The sequence below is a fragment of the Poeciliopsis prolifica genome, unplaced genomic scaffold, assembly GCF_027474105.1.
Source record: "Poeciliopsis prolifica strain line A6 unplaced genomic scaffold, Auburn_PproV2 SCAFFOLD010, whole genome shotgun sequence".
Taxonomy (NCBI): domain Eukaryota; kingdom Metazoa; phylum Chordata; class Actinopteri; order Cyprinodontiformes; family Poeciliidae; genus Poeciliopsis; species Poeciliopsis prolifica.
The window spans coordinates 4,983,776-5,002,352 of NW_026562385.1; the positions used below are offsets into that span (position 1 = coordinate 4,983,776).

The following is an 18,577-nucleotide window of genomic DNA, read 5'->3' on the forward strand; positions in this document are numbered from 1 at the left end:
AAATGTGAAGTTAAAGGGGTTTGAATAACATTGCAAGAAAAAAAAGTCAAGACACAAATAGCATTACTTTTTAATTACAGTAACTCATATAAAAAGTAAGAACCTCAATCACAAGAGCGTGCTTAGTGTGTTTTCTAACGCCATTTCTTTTTTCTCCATACCAATAATTTCAATTTTATTTCTTATTCCGACATGAACACATTTTAAGGATCCTGCAGCGGAGGAAGACATGGACAGGGACATTCTCAGCTGATTGTCTGGCTGGGAGGAAAGTTGATTTGTCACAGAAATATGGAGGTGAAACTCTGAGGATATAAGATACTTCAGGCTTCACTCAATCCTCCAGATTGAAAGAGGAGCTTGCGGTTTAACAAAAACAGTCCTCTCAAAGTAAATCCAAAGTCAAATCATAAGTTCGTAAAAGTCGAGGGCATGTCAGATTGTGTGTACCTGAGGTCTGCATTGGCCCTGGAGAAACTCAACCCAGCAGAATCATCATTGGACAAACTGTCAGTGCAAAATATGGCCCCAAGAAATGAAAAAAAAAAAAAAAACAGTCAAAATGCTTTGTCAGGCATAAGTCCACTGTTTGAGCCGGAGAAGGTAATGTCCATAAGGTGATCCTTTTTTTTTTCTTCTTTAAATCACTTCATTATCTCAATACCTACGTGGGACACACTGAACCATACATACATTTGAAACAAAAAAAGCAGAGTACAAAGTTAACTAAAATATGGCAGAGGCAAGCAAATAAAGAAAAATATCAAGACAAAAACAAAAAGTTTAATCGGCTTCAACTATAAAAATAACGAATCTGTTCAGATCCCTTAAACATCTACAAGAAAAAAAAACTGATGGCATCTGATTATTGTGTATGTAGCAAAGGCACTGACAACAGCTGGAAACTTGTGATAATACATCCTAAACCTGCAGAAGAGAAACAGATTTCATTGACTGTAATTCATTTTGTAATCTATCCTTTTTATATATATCTATATATATATAAACTATGTATGCGTGTGAATGAAGAAGTGTGTCAAAGAGCTGCAGTTTGGTCCCTCTAGCCAAAGGTGGCGCCACAGTTGGGACACCTCCTCTGACGCAGAGCAAAGCAGAAGAGGATGCCCAGAGGGAAGAAGAAGATGGCACACAGGATCCCCAGGCAGGTGAAGTCGTCCTCGAGGACTCCGACCCTGTGGAAGAGATGAGTTTATGGCTTCTGGTGTTTTGAAAGGAAACGGTTTCAGCGATCTATGCGATCCTGTGGAACAGGAGGCAGCAAACTTTACAACTCAGTGAGTCAAAGTTTTGACTCAACATCTTAATTTACAAGAGAGACTTGTTTTGATTTTTTTAGATATTATTTCATTTTCTATTCCTAATTTATTGAAATAAAATGCAGGGGAAAATAATTTCCTGCCATTCTTCTTTGTAAGTTATATTCATATACTGTGCTAAAAACCGAGTAAGATTTATGTTTGGTTTTTGTTACTTTTATTAGGTTTGCCCAAAAAGTCTTAGAATCTGACAATAGATGCCAAATTTGTAAAGAAAAGAAACATGAATTTAGCAGCAGAGTTGGGTATGCAAGTTGCAGATGTTAAAAACTTGTAAAAATAAAACATCTCGTTTATTACATATCTGTTCCTAATCAGCTTTGACCCAGAGTGACATAAAAAAAAGAAAAACATCTTATGACTGCAACAGAACAACCACAGTGGCCTGAGGCCTTTGGGAGGAATTAAAAGACAGGAAGTGAAAGGCCGAGTTTAAAAAGGTCCAACTTATAAACATAAGGCTGTTTTAACGAGAATAAAACTTTGCCTCAAGCTCACTATGAATTTAAGGATTTGTTTTGACGTTCCACTAATTCTACTTTGGCAAGCTAAATAACTCGAGCTCACTCAGGTTGGATAGAGAGCTTCTCTGCACATCAGTTTTAAGAAGTCTTGCCACAGCTGGATTAGCTTTCACTGACCTATTGTTTTGATCTGAAGTGTCCTATTGTAGCTCTGGATGCATGTTAAGGGTCTTTCTTGAGCTGCAAACGGATTTTCCTCTGACCGGCTCCTGGCTATGTGACCACTGGCTGTCAATGGCAAAAACACCAACTAACATCAGAGGAAGCTTTTCAGGATTATAAATTGTACCTACTATAAATCTGACTTCTCAGATTTATAGTTTAAAGTTATAATTATATTTATAGTTTATAGTTATAAATTGTACCTACTATAAATCTGACTTCTCAGATTTATAGTAGGTACAATTTATAATCCTACCAAGTAAAAACGTTGCTTCGAGTTGTTTAGAATTAAACTACTGCTGTGTTAAGAAAGTAACGTATGTTTGGTCTATCGTTACATCACTCCGTTTCCTCCAGTGCAATCAAGTGTTTGCACAAGGTATTTGTAACGCTAATGTCAGAAAGAAGAACTGTGACTGATGATAATTGAATAGGAAAAACGAAGCTCCACTCTAATTTTAGTTACATTAGAATGCAGAGTTTCAGTCGCAGCCAAATTGGAAGGATAGAGAGCAAATGCTGCATGTTTCCCAGAACAAACTGATTACATTATGAACCAAAGGAAGCATCCAATGTGTCAGTAAGTAATATGAACTACCACCTGTTTGGTTTGTTCCAGAAAAATTAATACCACCTTAGTCATTGTTCCATTTTACTTTCCAGACTGTGTGACTTGAACCCTTTGGCCTGTCACATGTCCGTGGGGCGAAGTCAGCTGACTGACAGGACATTGACTCACCACAGTGAAACTCCCAAAACTGAAAGTCATACTCACTCATCTTATCTACACTGATAGCTTCCCGATAGGTGAAACAGCAATAAAAAAATAAACACAAAACTCAGTGTGGCATGACGCTCTGTGACGTTCTGCATGAAGAATGGCTAGTTCTGAGTTTCAGACACTTTGTTTCTTGTGGGTCCTCACCTGCAAGCTGGGCAGCCTCCCACCACCACTACAGAGGGCTGGATGATGGCATAGGTCGATGTGTAGGGTTGCTGGGAAACAGCAGGGCCCATCTGAGCCGGTGGGTATCCTGGAAGGAACCCAAACAAAATGCGTCATGTTATCATTTTGTATCGACATGAATCAAATTAAAATAAATAAGAGAATCTGGACTCAGATCTGAAATACAGAATTCGCTTGACATTTATATATATTATTTATAAATACATTTTATATGTACATATTTATATATACATTTACATATATGCGTTACTATAAATGGGCCAATTTTTAAAAAAGTTATTCTAAAGGTTTAATCACCTATATATTTTTTTGCAGGGGTGGAAGTAGTGATTTTAATTAATTTTAGGATCATCCCCATTTTATGTCGCAGCATATCTTTTAAACAATCTAATTTTAAATCAACCAAAACCAACAAAATACAAACTGTTGGATGACGAGTTCTTAATTCTGACGCATTTCATGAATAAGAAAAATAAATTCAGATTTTTGTTACTAGACCTGCAAATGACCATATTTTGACACATGCCTATTTGTCAGCTCCTTTTCCTTTTCAAAACACATTATTATAAAGATGCCATTTAAAAAGGGGGCAAATATTAAATTCATGCTACTTCTTTATAAATTTCATAACATAATGTAGAGTTGGGTCCTATTCATAACCTTGTCAAATTTAAGGTGAAAATAATATTTTAATTTGACTAACACGTTTCTATCGTTTCTGACCATTTGTATGCAGGTCAGATTGTGCAACTGAGAACTTTTGACACTTTAATCAGCACACTTGCTGTGCTGATTAAAGTTGACACAGACTGGTTTAATCTACTAAAAAAGGAGGGATAGGGGGAAAAAAAACAAAAACAGGAAACTTCATGCCATTACAAGAACCAGGAGTTTGTTTTTTTTTTTGTTAACTTCCTGCATTGCCTGACATACAATCACAGTCAGGCAATGGCTTCCTGCCCCGCTTTAAACTAACATTTAGAAAAACAATCGCACTAAACATAATGCGTTTTTTTTCCCCCTAAGATGAGTAAATGTCATTTAATAGCAAAGTTTGCTCATTTTTAATTTGCTCTAATAATTAGCATCACAGTCATTTCTGTTCACATACTGCGCATGCGAAACTTTGAATCGCCTTGGTAACGATCTCTTCAAAGGCCACTTAAAAACTCGGTTAAACAAAACGTCTTGGAGTGGAAATAAAGCCTGCTGTGGACGCGGGCAGTAGTTAAAGTCGCCGTCCCTCCTGGAGAGCCAACCTTCTGGTTAGTGAGTGGAATAAACAGTGGTACTTGCCCGGGCCATCCGGGTAGTGGTATGGCGGCGGGGCCGCAGCGGGGATGGCTCCGTAGCCGTGAGGCTGCTGCGGCGGGCCGTACTCGTGCGCCCCCGGGACGGTGTTGTAGGCGGGAGGTCTGTCCTGAAGGAGAGGCTTGTTGTCCACCATCTCACCCGAAGGAGCGCGTGTCCCTTATCTCGTCTTTTTTTTTTTTTTTTTTATCTTGCTCCTTAAGTGAACAAAATAGGATTAACAAAAATAATTTGGACTATTCGGCTTTTTGTCAACCAAAACGCTGTGCGCTGCTGGCCGAGGCTTCGTCGCGGAAAAAGAACAAAGAAAATACGCTGCGCAAAAATGAAACTTCGTCTCTCTCCATGCGCCAACTTTGTCTGAAGCGACGCAACAACCCCCGAATCTTCACCGAATGTCCTCCGTTTCAACGGGAATGGTCCGAGTTGTTATGGAAATGGCTAACTTAATTCCATCTCGGGGTTTGAAGTTGGTCCTTCGGTGCCCAAAAAGCAGCTGCGCACCATCGTAACACATAAAAACTCAGCTAGAAGTCAGAAAGGCTTTTGCTTTCTGTCTGGATTGTCACAAGAGAAGAATCATGTGATGGGCTGCTGTTGCGCCTCTGCGCATTGAAAGGCTTCTTAAAGAGATAGGACACAAAAACAAAGTGTTTATAGCAAGCCGTGTATGTACATATTTCATGTATTTACTGTATACTTGCAAATGCAACAAAACCAAAATGCTTGATGGTGGCCATATTTATATGTAGTGTATCCCTTCGTATAGCAATACGCTGATCTCTATGCATTTCTATGGCAGACCCCAATGATACGTGTTATTAAAGTTGTAGAATAAAAATAAAATGAGCTTGCCATATCCTGCAACATGCAGCGCACTGCAGCGCCAACCTCGTCGTCACAGAGGACAACATTGCCTCCTGTCGCCAGCTGATTTTAATAATAGCATTTATTATTATCATTAGAATAATTAGCAGCTGGGTTAGCTCTTAAAACATCGCCAACTCTGTTTACTCGTTTTCATAAACCCATGATATGGAACATCGATGGGTTCGTATGGTTTATTGAGCCAGAGGATGAGACTATCAGGGAAAGAATCATTACATAACTACAGGAGAGTGTACACAAATATAATACGTTTAACCTTTATTGGCTATAATAACTGATAATGGTTACTTTTTAGAATTTTTGTTTTAATGTTCCACAAGTTATGCCGATAATAAACAAACACTTATTCCTCAAAATTCACAAAACTTACAAGTCACTTTGTCCTTTTGAAGTTATACACTAAAACGATGTTAGCCTGCTTATTGACCTACTTTATGGTCAGCAAATGTTTGGACACTTTTAAATTTCTGTTTTCAACTCAAATAAGTTCCACCTGTAGGTTCAATGGGATCCATTTATGAGAGGAAATCAAAAGAACAAAACACAGAACTTGGTTCTTTTTTCACATTTTCTGAAAGTTTGAGATGAACTATCTTAGCATGTAAATATTTCAAATAACTTAAATCTTTTGAAGTGTGGTTTCCAATTTATTTTTGCATACATATTAAAGGTTTGTGTTGATTAGATTATTTTTGCTTCCCTTTTAAATAGTTAAACATCCATCAGTTGTGAGGAACTCTGTCACCGTTCACATGATAAGCACAAAACAGTAAACATTTATGCTATTTTGAAAATGTTTCTGCATTAAGTAATATTATGGCATCATAGCGGTCATAGCAAACACAATTATTCAGTCTGCATATTGATCAGAAGATAAAGTGTTTGTTTTTTTTTTTTTATGGTGTTTTGTGACACCCTGGTGTCATCTGTCACCAAGCCTTGACCTTCAATAATTAATAAACCACCGCTGAATAAATTATTAAAGCAATCCCGCTTGTCAGGAGCGGCGAGAGTAAAACATACCAAGGGGCCTTTGGTTTGGACCAATCAGAGAGCGGGATCCCGCACTCCTGCAGCGTTGTATCCAATCACAACAGCACTTCCTCCATTTCCTGTTACGCGTCCAGAGTTGGACAGGACAATCCTCTAGTCCACAATATGAAGTAAATTCCGCTCTGTGGAATTTATTTCATATTAGTTTTTATTTGTTGTTTCCCAGGGCTGTCGTTCTTGAGCATGCGTAAGTATGTTTTGTGTTTTTCACCGACCCTGCAGTTTCGGCCGTCTGCCTGCAGCCGACTGACTGAAGATGTAAACTGCTTATAGCCCACTTTGCGGCATTTCCATCCTATCCCTGCTTTCCTGCATCTTAGCATGGCATGTGGGCGCTTAATGCTTACAAACATTGCTTCTGAATGTGTCGCAGGATGGGTCACGCCGATGGCAGCATCTGCTGTCGCACCTGATGTCATGACGCTATTGGTATTTCCCATGACAACCGCGTATCGGGTCCAGTAAATATTCAGGTAGGGCTGCTGTTTGACACCCCAGACTCCCCTGTGTGTAGACCCCATGCCTGTATAGAGAAAAACGACCTTATGGCTCTGCAGCTAAGTTTAGGATAAAGTTCAGTGGATGGTTTAATTTAAACATGATCATTCAAATAAAGGCCCGGTTGAACGGATAAGGCTAGCTTTGCTATAATGATTGTTAGTGTCCTAGCGGATTAGTGTCAGTCGATAAAGCAACTGTCAAGCGCACCAGTCAAAATAAAAGCACGATTTCCGGTTTGGACTTTCAAAATAATACCAAATTATTTCGTCCTATTTACTTAGTGCTGTCAACAAAATTAACAAGATTATTGTATTATTATTATTGCTCAGTCACAAGTCAGAATTTTTTAATAATTTGCTGAAAGCATTAAAACGCTTATGGAGCTTACACATATCCCAATGTCTCAAAGGCATTTCTTATTTTAGGTTTTATTACCTAAAATAAAACTTAAACCTAAATAATTTTAGGTTTTATTATTTTAGGTAATAAAACCTAAAATAAGAAAGGTAATAAAACATGTTGTAACTTTGATTATGTTTGTGAAATTCTGGAAGCTAAACTATGCTGTTCAGCTTGCTGATTTCTGCTCTTGTTCACGGAGGTAGATGTATATCAAAAGGAAAATAAAAGAAGAGCATTTCAGTAAATAAGATGTAAATGGATTGAAATATGTCATTCAAATTTAGTAAACAAAGTATATGAAAAAACTATTTACTCTTTAAGTTAATGAAGGTTATCTGTCAAGGAGAGCTGCCAAGCAGGGAGAGAAAGAGAGAAACTTAAAAAGTGCTACATGAAATTTAAAGGTGCTGCTGTTATCATCACATGGTCAACGTTTCTGAAGCAAAATTTAAATTGAAGAGATCTAATGAGTGTGCAACTCTCTGCCATTCCTTGCTATTATGAAACTTTAACCTCACATATTATACAGCAAAAAACCACAAGTGCTATCCTCTGTTTCCGTTAGGAGCCACCATGTCTATCACACTGCTGTGGGCCGTGGATGTGTATGGTAGAGTGTACAGCCTCTCCACAGCTGGCCAGCGCTGGGTCCGCGCTGACGACCTGCTGCTGGAGCTGAAGCGTGTCACTGCAGGCAAGGGACGCTGCTGGGGCATCGGGTGCGATCACCACATCTATCTGAACATAATGCCCAGTGAGACTTCCATCCGCTACCGGGAGGAGACTTATGAGAACCAGGTAAGCCCAAAAGATCAAGAAACAAATCCTCTGTTTCTTGACTGTTGGATTTATCTAAGTAATGCTGAAATTTATCATGTGTGTTTACTGTCAGAGATGGAACCCAGTGGACGGATTCACTGACGTCCTGCTGCCCACCGACCGCTGGCCCTGGAGCGACGTCACCGGAATGAATCCACAGCCACTCCACAGCTTCCAGCTGCCGTCCCGCAGCTGGGAGTGGGAAGGTGACTGGTATGTGGATCAGAGCTGTGGAGAACCCAGCCAGACTGGGGTGAGATATACCTTAAACTTTCATCAGCATTTTGTTTCCTCATGCATAGCTCATTTTCTTTTTTTTTTTTCTTCTTCTCTTTGAGGTTTATTTAATGGGAGTAAATTTTCGGCCTACACCAAACATTTTCTTTCTCTCCTTCTGCAGGGCTGGGAGTACGCTGTGGATTTTCCAGCCAACTTCTCCCCAGACAAGAAGTGGAACTCCTGTGTCCGCCGTAGACGATGGATTCGCTACAGAAGATACACAGCACAAGGCACATGGGCAAAGGTTAGCCAAGCACTGCTAACTCTCTATGACTGCAGTTGTTGACAATTTCCACAAAGGAGAGTATAAAAGGAAGGTAATGTATTTCCATCAGAAAACACAATTGTTAATTATCCTTTTCACATTATAATTCCTCAAATTCCTAGTTAACTTCATGCTAGCGATAAAGAACCTACAAGTGTAAATCTAACCATCACAAGCGATCATTTGCTCTAATTTCATGGGGTTTAAGTTAAAGCTAATTTGATATTTTGTAAGGCCAGTACTGTCTCCTTGCAGATCCCTTTGGATAACCCAAAGAAGCCTCCGCTGCCGCTCTGTGACATCAGCTGTGGTGGCTGGGAGATGAGTGACCAGTCAGGGAGGTACCCATACCTCTGGGGCGTGTCACAGCAAGGGCAGGTCAGTCACAAGGCTGAAGTTTTATCTTTCTGACACAAAACTGGTTCCCACAAAACCTATAACATTTGTTTTTAGTAAAACAAATAATGTTTCTTATCATCTCTGAGAATGTTTGCTTTACTAACCGTGGTTTCACTGTGGTTTGCAGGTTTTTATCAATGTATAGCGAATATTAAATGCCGGGCATCATTTTATTGAGAATGCATGGCCACAAGAGGGCAGCATAACTTCATATGAATCACAAGGCCTAACTACTAACTGTTTTGAACCCAAGTTCAAAACAGTTCACATGATAAATAGTGATTTTTTTTTTTGCTCAATTAAAAACATTTAATACTTTATTAAAATGCAACATGTAACTGTTGGAACTGAAACCTCAGATCTTGATTTAATGCCTAAATCTGTTAAAATGATGTCTGCTGCACAGGTGTGGTTCAGGGAGGGAATCCACCCGCGAGTGCCAGAGGGTACCGGCTGGGAGGAGGTGGAGGTCCCCAAAGAAGTGGCTCAGTTGTCAGTTGGCCCTGGGGATCTTCTGTGGGCATTATTGTGGGATGGAAACCTGCTGGTTCGTACAGGCCTCAGTCTGGACAGCCCAACAGGTCCGCATCACAGTGGCACACACTCCATCCCTGAGTCTAATTGTTTTTTCCCCTGTCCTTTCATTTGAGAAATAGTCATTTAAACACTTTAATTCTATTAATTATGTATTAGAAGCTCTGTTAATTATTTTTCCATTGTAAATCTCTATTAAAGGGTTGATATTGTAAGTGAAATGTGACATTTTGGTTTTATGGTACAATTTATTTTACAGAACATTGTGCGTTGTGTATGTTCTACCAAAGGTACCTCCTGGTTGGAAGTGGAGTCACCCTCAAAGGAGGTGGAGGCTCTTCACGTGGCCGTCGGAGTCAGTGTTGTGTGGGTGGTCACAAAGGACTACAAGGTAAATCTGTGATTACCTCTGAAATGACCTGATCAGGTTTGGTTTACCTGTCAGCTATGTGTGTGTCCAGGTGTGGTTCAGGCGTGGCGTGAACTCCCACAACCCCTGTGGATCTGGCTGGATCAGTATCGGAGGGGAGATGATGATGGTGGACGTGGGACTCAATGACCAGGTTAGAGGAGAATTTTTTGTTTTTACTTGGAGAATTAATCTAAAATAGTACATAATCATGATTTGAAAGAAAAATGTTAGCTTTGACATTTTTTTCCCAGTAAAAATGTGAAAAGTATGGTTCCCATTTCTAATTGGTCTCTGATACACCCTATTTATTGTTAGTCATATTTAATTTCGGGCTTGGCTGTGTGAGCTTCTGGGGAAGACTCCAGAATCGGGTGATAAGTCTGAGTTGTTGATTCCACAAATCCAGGCTTTATGGAGGAGTAGCTCTCTGATCAGTTTTCAACTTTACTGTGGAACTTTCATGGAGATTAACACTTCAACACCAAAACATAATTTTTGCAGCATCATGTAGATGCTATTCTTCAGCAGATGCAACGGAGCAGGGCAGGGTCGATGGGAACATGGATGTCACTTAATATTAGGCGATCCTGGAAGAAACCCAGTGCTGTGCCATAATTATATTCACCGTCTTTTTGCATCCTTCTGCATGAATTTGGGCCGTTTAGCAAAGAAGGAAGGAACAGAAATGCAATTTTGTATCTCGAGACAAAAGACTGTAATGGCTGTAATTGTAGCAAAATGCAGTTATGGATTCACAATGTCGAAAAATAAATTCACACCACAGTTTTCAGATTTTGTTTTAATGGAAAGAAAATGTAGCTTAAGCCTTCATCCTTGTTGTTCCATTTTACAGTTATGCACTTCTCTGTGTTGCTCTGTCACATAAAATCTTTATAAAATACACTGAGGACTGTGGGTGCAACATAAAATGTGGCAAAATTTGTCGCACCTCTTGTTCTTCTTCTCTTTGTGTGCCTCTAATAGAATAAAGCAAGCTTAAAAAAACAAACAGAGATGCCAAAACACATTATTAAAGCTTTTAAATATATATCCTACAACTTTTCTAACCTTGTTGGTTTATTAAAACTTTTCTCTTTCCACTCTGAACTGAGCCTCTCCGCTGCCTGATCCACCGTCTGCCTGGATCTGGTTTCAGGACAGCAGAAACTCTTCACTCCGCGTCTCACTGCTGAAGACTTTGCTTGCGCTGCAAACCCGCACCTCACACCTCCTCCCAGCTATGCCTCCCCCACCGCTCCCAAACCTCTCCTCAGCCCATTCCAACCCCTCTGCCTCGCTTCCCGTCAGCAGCACTGTAACACGAGCACAGCGTGTCGCTCTGGCCAATGTCCCCTCAGCAGTAGCACCTCACGGTCCGGCCTTAAATATCCCCAGACTGTATTCCCACTGGCCTTACATATGGGAGACTCCCTAATTAGAAGCTGGCCAAGGCGTCGTCATCAAATCCCATATTTCATGTTTCAGGGTTTCAGTTATGGGGATGGCTTAACGGAGCCAGAACAGGAGTTACAGTATATGGCCTTATAAAGTAACAGCTGCTCTGATTGGTCTGTTGGAAAATGGTTTGATTAAATTGTAGGTTGTGGGATTACTGGAGGTGAATTGATGAAACAGCTCAATAAATGAAGAACACGTCACTGTCTGTGTTTAACAGGTACCATACAACCTTTGCTTTGTTTTTTTGTTGTTGTTTTTTTTTTCTACTGCTGTTCTTTCACACAGATCTTTCTTTGTCTCTGTCTGTTAGGTTTGGGCCGTTGGTGAGGATCGTGGGTTGTATTTTAGGATGGGTGTGACCCAGGCTGAGCCGAGTGGAAATGGCTGGATCCCTGTTTCTGCCCAGTGGGGCACCAATAAAGAGCTTATTCCACCCAGGTTTGTAGACTTGCATCAACTAAGTCTCCACTAACTCATACCTGACCTTAATCAACCCGCCATTACTCCCTTTGTGTTTTCATAAGGGATGAGTGTGAGTTTAGTGGCCACCTGACTGAGACTTCACAAGGCTCTGCACCAAGTGGCACCGATTCGGACTCAGAGTTGGGTCCAACCAACTCAGAGCACAACGCTACGCCTATACTGGAAGCAGCAGCGCCCTCTATCGTCCCACTGGGGGGCGGCGACACATCTGCACCTCGTCAAGAGGTTAAAGAACCGTCCTCAGCCTCTCAGCAAGATGCTCCAAAAGCATTCATTCCAGCCAGCGACAGCTTCATCAACAGCCTGGTGTCAGACCGCGACAGAATCTCCGCAACGCAGCCGTCCATCACCGAGATGCCGCAGGAAAATGGCGTGGAGATTCCTCCAGCTCCGGTGCTTCCCACCCTTCCAGCCACTGGGCACGACGTCCCCTTTATGAACGTGGACCTAGAAGGGGCAGGGGCGGCTCGGAGCGCCCAAGCAGCAGGGCGTTCACTGAGCGACGTCCTGGGAACCCTGGAGAACTCACAGGGCATCGGGGAAGAGGACGGACCCGTGTGGGCTTGGGTGTCCGGTGGAGGATGCGATGTGGATGCAAATTCACGGATCAGCTGGCTCAGTTCCACAGGTACATGGATAACCAGTCTCTGAGGCTGAATGATGATGGGATTGTGATTCCTGAATAGGAATTATTATAATGATAATCTGGTGTGATTAAAAAAAATGTGCAAAGAAGGAAAACAAGAAAAAAGAGGGGAAAAAATCCTCTTAAGTTTTTCAGTATTTCATCATCTTTAAACTAAAAAGTGGGATTCCATCCGATAGACCCACAAAAAGTAACATTATTGTGGCAAGGATAGAAAAATAGGATTAAAAAAATTTAAACGGCAAGTTAATTTGTTTTCTATCTCCCTTCATTTTGACTCCCCATAAATAAAATATAAAGCATGATAACATTTACATTTAAATCTAATTTAATCTAAAATCTGATAAATAAAACATTTGTTTCATACAGACAAAGAAAAGTGTTTAAAAGAACAATAGATGCAGAATTTCCATTTAAAAAATAAAAATAAAAACAGACAATTGAGCCATTGCTTAGGTCCCCCAGACCAACAGGGGTCATCCAAGAGTTACTGACTTCTCATGTGGAATAAACAGTTCAGTCAAAAGTTTTTCACACTTGTGCTTTGATTTACATTTTGCTAAGTAAATGGCGAGTTGAAAATGATGTGTGCCCTTCTCAATAACTAATGACTTGTTAAAACAAATAATAAAATGTTGTAAATGGTAATCATTTAAAAGTAAAAACGACATTTTTTACCTTTGAATGATAAAGGTAAAAAATCATTTAAAGGTTTTTGAGCAGCTGCCTTGCATTCTGCCGATTCCCAGGTTTTGCTTTCTGGGAATCATTTGAAGTGGTTGAGTCAGTTCTTCTCAAACTGTCAGTTTAAGATTTTGATGCATTTGCTTTTTAAAAAAAAATTAATATTAAAAAAACTAAATATGTCCTAAAGACATTTGGAAGACCTTCTAAAGGTTTGAGAAGCCGCTGAGCAAGATAATCCTTTAACCTACCTGCTTTGAAGTAAAGCAAAAAGAAATAGGGGATGATTGAGGAACTCTGCAAGTGGTCACATCTGTATGTGTTTCGTCTGTCCTGGTTTTTCAGTCTTTCTTTAATACGAGTTCTTACACCTCTACATTTGTGCATCAGGTCCTCTCAGAAGTTCCCTGTCTCTGACTCCGGTGCAATCAGCAGCCTGGAGCGAGCAGCCTCAAAAGCAGCAACATCAAGAGATCACTAGAAAACCTTTGGAGAGAAGCAACGTAAGTAAAATAAAAGTTGCCTTCCTTCTTGCTATAGGGTGGACAGATTCTGATTATTTTCTCCTGTTTCCTTACCAGTCGGTGTGGGTGCGTAAAGGGGCATTGCGCTGGTGGAGAGACTGGAAGCCGCAGCGCTGGGTGGATGTCGGTGTTGCTCTTGAGCAATCCACCAAGTCAGATGGGAAGAAGGACAGCATCTTCTTTGTCTATTACACTCAATATGATGAGAAAAAGGTTGGTTTTTGTGCGCCAACCTGGTTTAGAAGGAAGACCAGAAGTACCAAACCTATAATTGCCGACTCATTGTTGATGCATGTTCAGTACCTTCAGGTGTTCATAAACGAAGTGACGGCGCTGGTACCGGTTCTGCAAGACTGCCACTTCACCTTTGCCGTGTACACAGCCGAAAGAACTAAACAAAGATGGCCACTGATTCTGGCAGCGCCATCAGAGAAGGACATGAATGAATGGGTAACACTTTTGTGATCATGTAAAAACTGGTGAACTAGATGGATGGAGCATTGCATGTGGAGTGTCACGCAGTGTGTCTTTTACATGTTTTTGTCCAACAGCTGGACCTGTTGTCAGACTGTTGCTGTGAGTGGCGAGGGATTGCTGGGGCTCCGACCAGACAGGCGCTGTGGTCCACCACCTCCAAGGGAGACATCATGGTACACGAGCCGCCCCTCTCTTTGGAGGCTGCGGCTCACCCTATGGCCTGCGACCTTATGTGAGCCAGATATCAAAGCCTGAATTCTGTTCCTCTGCTTTGCCCTGAGATTCAGTAAAATCTTCGTCGCCTTCATTTCAAGTCTTTGCTTTTTGCTTTCTTACTGATATGTTGCCAGATAACCTTTCGCCTGTCTCTTTGCCACTCTATGTACTAACTGCTGGGACTAACACTGGATGCGTGCACCTGTACGCTGCTGCAGGTTTTGGCGCCAGATCCCAGGCCACCTGCGTTGCGTAGAGTCTAACAGTCTGGGGCTGGTATGGGGCATCGGGTGGGACGGCACTGCCTGGGTCTACAGCGGGAGCTTTGGGCGACAGCCCAGCTCGGGTAACGCACGTCCTTCAGACAGGAACATTTCCTGCTGATTTATAGAAATGCTACAAATCATTACATTTAGATCATTTGCAAAGCAAAATTTTCACTTTCTTTGACTGTTTTTGTTGCGATCCTAATGAATGGAAATACTCCAGCATCCAGCTGCTGAAGTTTTAGTCTGTGGATAAGCTCATGTGAGAATGACCTTGTGTGTGTTTTCTGCTGCAGCCAACCCGGAGATTCACTTACAGACTGATGTCAGGAGTGTACATGTGTATGAGAATCAGCGATGGAACCCAATGACTGGTTACACTGACAAGTAGGTCTCCTTCATTTAACAGATGTTTCTAATTATTGACATGCATTAATATTACATCCCAGCACATTTTTCATAACAAAAAAAAAAACACGTTTCAATCCTGCAGAGGACTTCCTACCGATCGCCCCATGTGGAGTGATGAGAGCGGCCTGAAGGAATGCACCAAAGGCAGCACACACCCTCCGACCCCTCAGTGGTCCTGGGTAAGAGGACTCCCAACGTTACCTCCTGAAATGTTATCCAGTGTTTTAAAAAAATTTAACAGGTATCTTCAGCAGTTTGGGAAAGTTTTAGCAAGTTTGCAATTTTATTACAAATGTGGGGAAAAAAGAAAATAGAGAAATGGAGGACAGATGTTTTTTTTGTTTCCAATACCCAAATTCATCCATCAATCCACCTGTCCATAAAACCATTCATCTGTTTGTCTGTCTGTCCACTCCTTCATCCTTTTACTCATCCATCATCTATCCATCCTTACTAACCTAATTGTTGTAGGTTTTGTGTTTAAATCCTGACCTGTTCACATATATTTGTCGTAAATTCTTAGTGAACATTAGGTTAAATTCTTTACAAAGGAGGCAATTTAGGACTAGAAACTAATAATGTTTCATAATATTAAGCGGTGATTGCTTTGTTTGCTCTCATTTCCTGCTGCTTTAGGTGTCGGAGTGGGCTGTGGATTTCAGCGTTCCTGGAGGAACAGACAAAGAAGGCTGGCAGTACGCTGCAGACTTTCCCACGTATGAAACAATTATTTCTCAAGGTTTGACTACAGAAGAAATTTTAGCCATTTTGTCTGACTTGTCCCTTTCCCACAGGACATTTCACGGCCACAAAACCATGAAGGACTTTGTGAGGCGCCGAAGATGGACGAGGCAAGTACTCGCCTTCCTCCAGTTTGTGACTCTGTTTCCATGTTAAGAGTGACCTGTTCGTCACACAGGAGGTGCAAGATAACAGTGAGAGGTCCGTGGAAGATGGTGCCACCGATCCATCTCAGCGACATCTCTCTGATGCCGTGTCTGGCCCAGAGCAAAATGGAGCAGGTCCCGTTGTGGGCCCTCAGTGACAAAGGAGATGTCCTGTGTCGGCTGGGCGTGAGTCCCCAGAACCCCGTGGTGAGAAATCTGTACTTTTAGATCATGTTCTGAATTATGAATTATGGATTTGTGGGTCAGAATCTCTGGAAGTGTTTCTGGTCCTGTAGGGTAGCTCCTGGCTCCACGTAGGCACAGATCAGCCGTTCAAGTCGATCTCCATTGGAGGAGCCAATCAGGTGTGGGCCATCGCGAGGGACGGAGCTGTGTTCTACAGAGGGTCTGTGTCTCCACAAAACCCTGCAGGTCAGTTAGACATGAAGACTAAGCTGTTGGGTCAGACCTAATAAATCAATGAAACATAAATATAGGTATTCAGGGCTGAGTTCAGACTATCTCAGGAGCTTTTTCCTCACTCTGTAGGAGAATGCTGGTACCACATCCCCTCCCCTCCCAGGCAGAACCTCAGACAGCTCTCCGTCGGCCGGACTTCTGTGTTTGCTGTCGATGACAGCGGTGAGTCTTCATTTGATCTGGTTTGCTTTGCATCGTCAGACGAGTGAATAAAGAAATCAAACGTGTTGACTGCCGTCATTCAGGTAACCTGTGGTATAGACAGGGCCTCACGCCCAGCTACCCTCAGGGCTCTGCGTGGGAGCTCATCTCTAACAACGTCACCAAGGTGTCTGTGGGACCGCTGGACCAGGTACACACTCACATTTAAAAAAACTATTTTATCTAGAAGATGTCAAGAATACATTCATCAAACGGCAAAACATTATTTATTTATTTATTTTTTTTGCGTTAAGGTTTGGATTGTTGCAGACGGAGTTCCAGGCTTTCCTACTGAGACTCCTGGATCCGTCTGCCACAGGCTGGGTGTGGGGCCCATGGCACCCAAGGGTCTGTCTTGGGACTACGGCATAGGAGTGAGTTGAGGCTTTGTTTTTTTTGTTTTTTTTAACTTTGTAGTTCCTTGTCAAATCACTTTATTTAAACAATTGCAAAAATGAATCATATTGCAACCATAAACTTGTAACCAAGCAATATAGAGGGATACAGCAAACATGTGGAAGATGTTCTGTGTTCTGAAAAGGTTTGTCAATAATTCTCCAAGTGTTTGTCTTGCAGGGAGGATGGGAGCATATCAGTGTGAGGGGAAACTCCGCGGAGCCTCTTCGAGGGCCCGTCCCTCCTCCTGGCGGCCCCTCTCGTAGCCCCGCCCCCCAGCGACCTGCGGCTCAAGTGAACGGGAGCGCCTTGTGTGTGTAGCTGTACAGTCCCTCCTCAGCCCCCCCGCCCTCTTTGTGCCTGGAAATCCTTTTGTTTCCTCAGACCTATTCTTTCCTTTCACGTAAAGGCACTGCACAATCGTAAAACAGACTTTTTGACTGAGCATTTTGGTCAGATTTGTTCGATGGATGAATGTTGCAGCAGGGTTGATTTGCACAAGAAGAAATATTTCAGTATTTAGTGAAGATGGAGGAAAGCACGCTACAAAAACCCCCAAAAATAATAATGCTCTCTTGATGTCTCAAGACTTTTTTCTTTTTTTTTCAAAACAAAGGCAAATGCATGTCAATCCTACCACTGGACCGAAGCAATAGCTTGTATGCATATTTACAGCTTCCTGTGAAAACCTAAGAGGGTGAGATTTTATTTAAGGGCTATGCTTTGGTTTTTAACGAACATCAGTGTGACCTGGTTTTTAGTTTTAGTTTCATTTTGATTGACCTATCAAAACTCTGTTTGCATTTCATTTTAAATTATTTACTATGCATTGTTGGAATTTGTTTCCTTTCTCTTGTCCGACTGTTTGTGATTGCAGTGCTTACAGACAGCGGTTTTTTACTATACAGATTGAAACATCTCAGTCTTTACCATCAGAGAATACCTCCCCACCCTTTTGCAATAAGTACATGTTCCTGTTAATACACCAATTCATAAAACATCAACAACCGTGACTGTTAACAGCACAGTGGCTGTTGGCATCATCATGATATAATATAAAGGTTATTGAAATGTGAAATAAAGACTTAAAGTACTGTTCTGTCATTTGATGTCATGCTGTTCTTAATGGAAAAGCAACTAGATTTGAAGAGATTTTCATATTTTGCCCTTCTATTCCATGCTTATTTAAATGTAATATTAAAATACGTTTTAGTCTAGATGGTATGGGATAACTGAATGGAAATTCTATCCAGTGTCAACAAAATGTAGTCTGGTGGTATTTGAAAAAGTTGAAATAAAAGATTGTTTTATGTACAGTGAATATAAACGTGTGGCTTCAACGGTAATGAGGCCTGGTTAGAAAAAAAAATAATCTAAATGGGATTTGGTTCTGTAACCTGTTCCCAAATGTAATTCTCAAAGTCAAAAATAAAAGCAAAGAAATGCTGTACACCAATTTCACCTAGTTTCATCATCAACAGTTTTTAGTTTTTTTTTTTCAAATGTAGGATGTGTGCAGTTTTAATACCAGTAAAGGTAAAATTGACAGTGATATGAAAATCATTTTAGACTACAATACATTTAAAACAAATTTA

The 18,577-nt window shown here is 41.1% G+C and overlaps 2 protein-coding genes across 4 annotated transcripts; one reads left to right on the forward strand and one right to left on the reverse strand.

The window, feature by feature from the left end:
* Window positions 1-54: 54 nt before the first annotated feature.
* bri3 (brain protein I3) lies at window positions 55-4,925 on the reverse strand. 2 transcript variants are annotated; one of them, XM_055035822.1, is made up of 4 exons: window positions 4,287-4,925; window positions 2,949-3,057; window positions 1,979-2,089; window positions 1,101-1,193 (listed from the first exon to the last, which is right to left on the reverse strand). In XM_055035822.1, exons 1-3 carry the CDS (start codon window positions 4,435-4,437, stop codon window positions 2,002-2,004), a joined length of 348 nt encoding a protein of 115 aa, XP_054891797.1. In that variant the 5' UTR covers window positions 4,438-4,925; the 3' UTR covers window positions 1,101-1,193; window positions 1,979-2,001. The 2 variants fall into 2 exon arrangements, with proteins under 2 accessions (XP_054891795.1, XP_054891797.1); XM_055035820.1 differs by lacking the exon at window positions 1,979-2,089 and having other exon boundaries at window positions 55-1,193; window positions 4,287-4,920.
* Window positions 4,167-18,086, forward strand: tecpr1b (tectonin beta-propeller repeat containing 1b). 2 transcript variants are annotated; one of them, XM_055035818.1, is made up of 26 exons: window positions 4,167-4,255; window positions 6,616-6,715; window positions 7,711-7,943; window positions 8,038-8,217; window positions 8,365-8,487; window positions 8,764-8,886; window positions 9,314-9,488; window positions 9,732-9,832; window positions 9,903-10,004; window positions 11,622-11,749; window positions 11,836-12,422; window positions 13,515-13,627; window positions 13,706-13,861; window positions 13,949-14,098; window positions 14,200-14,357; window positions 14,560-14,687; window positions 14,904-14,994; window positions 15,101-15,197; window positions 15,655-15,734; window positions 15,813-15,869; window positions 15,938-16,112; window positions 16,202-16,337; window positions 16,455-16,547; window positions 16,631-16,737; window positions 16,841-16,960; window positions 17,163-18,086. In XM_055035818.1, the coding sequence occupies exons 3-26, from the start codon at window positions 7,719-7,721 to the stop codon at window positions 17,301-17,303; spliced, it is 3,546 nt and encodes a 1,181-aa protein (XP_054891793.1). In that variant the 5' UTR covers window positions 4,167-4,255; window positions 6,616-6,715; window positions 7,711-7,718; the 3' UTR covers window positions 17,304-18,086. The 2 variants fall into 2 exon arrangements, with proteins under 2 accessions (XP_054891793.1, XP_054891792.1); XM_055035817.1 differs by lacking the exon at window positions 4,167-4,255 and adding an exon at window positions 6,314-6,429.
* Window positions 18,087-18,577: the final 491 nt, after the last annotated feature.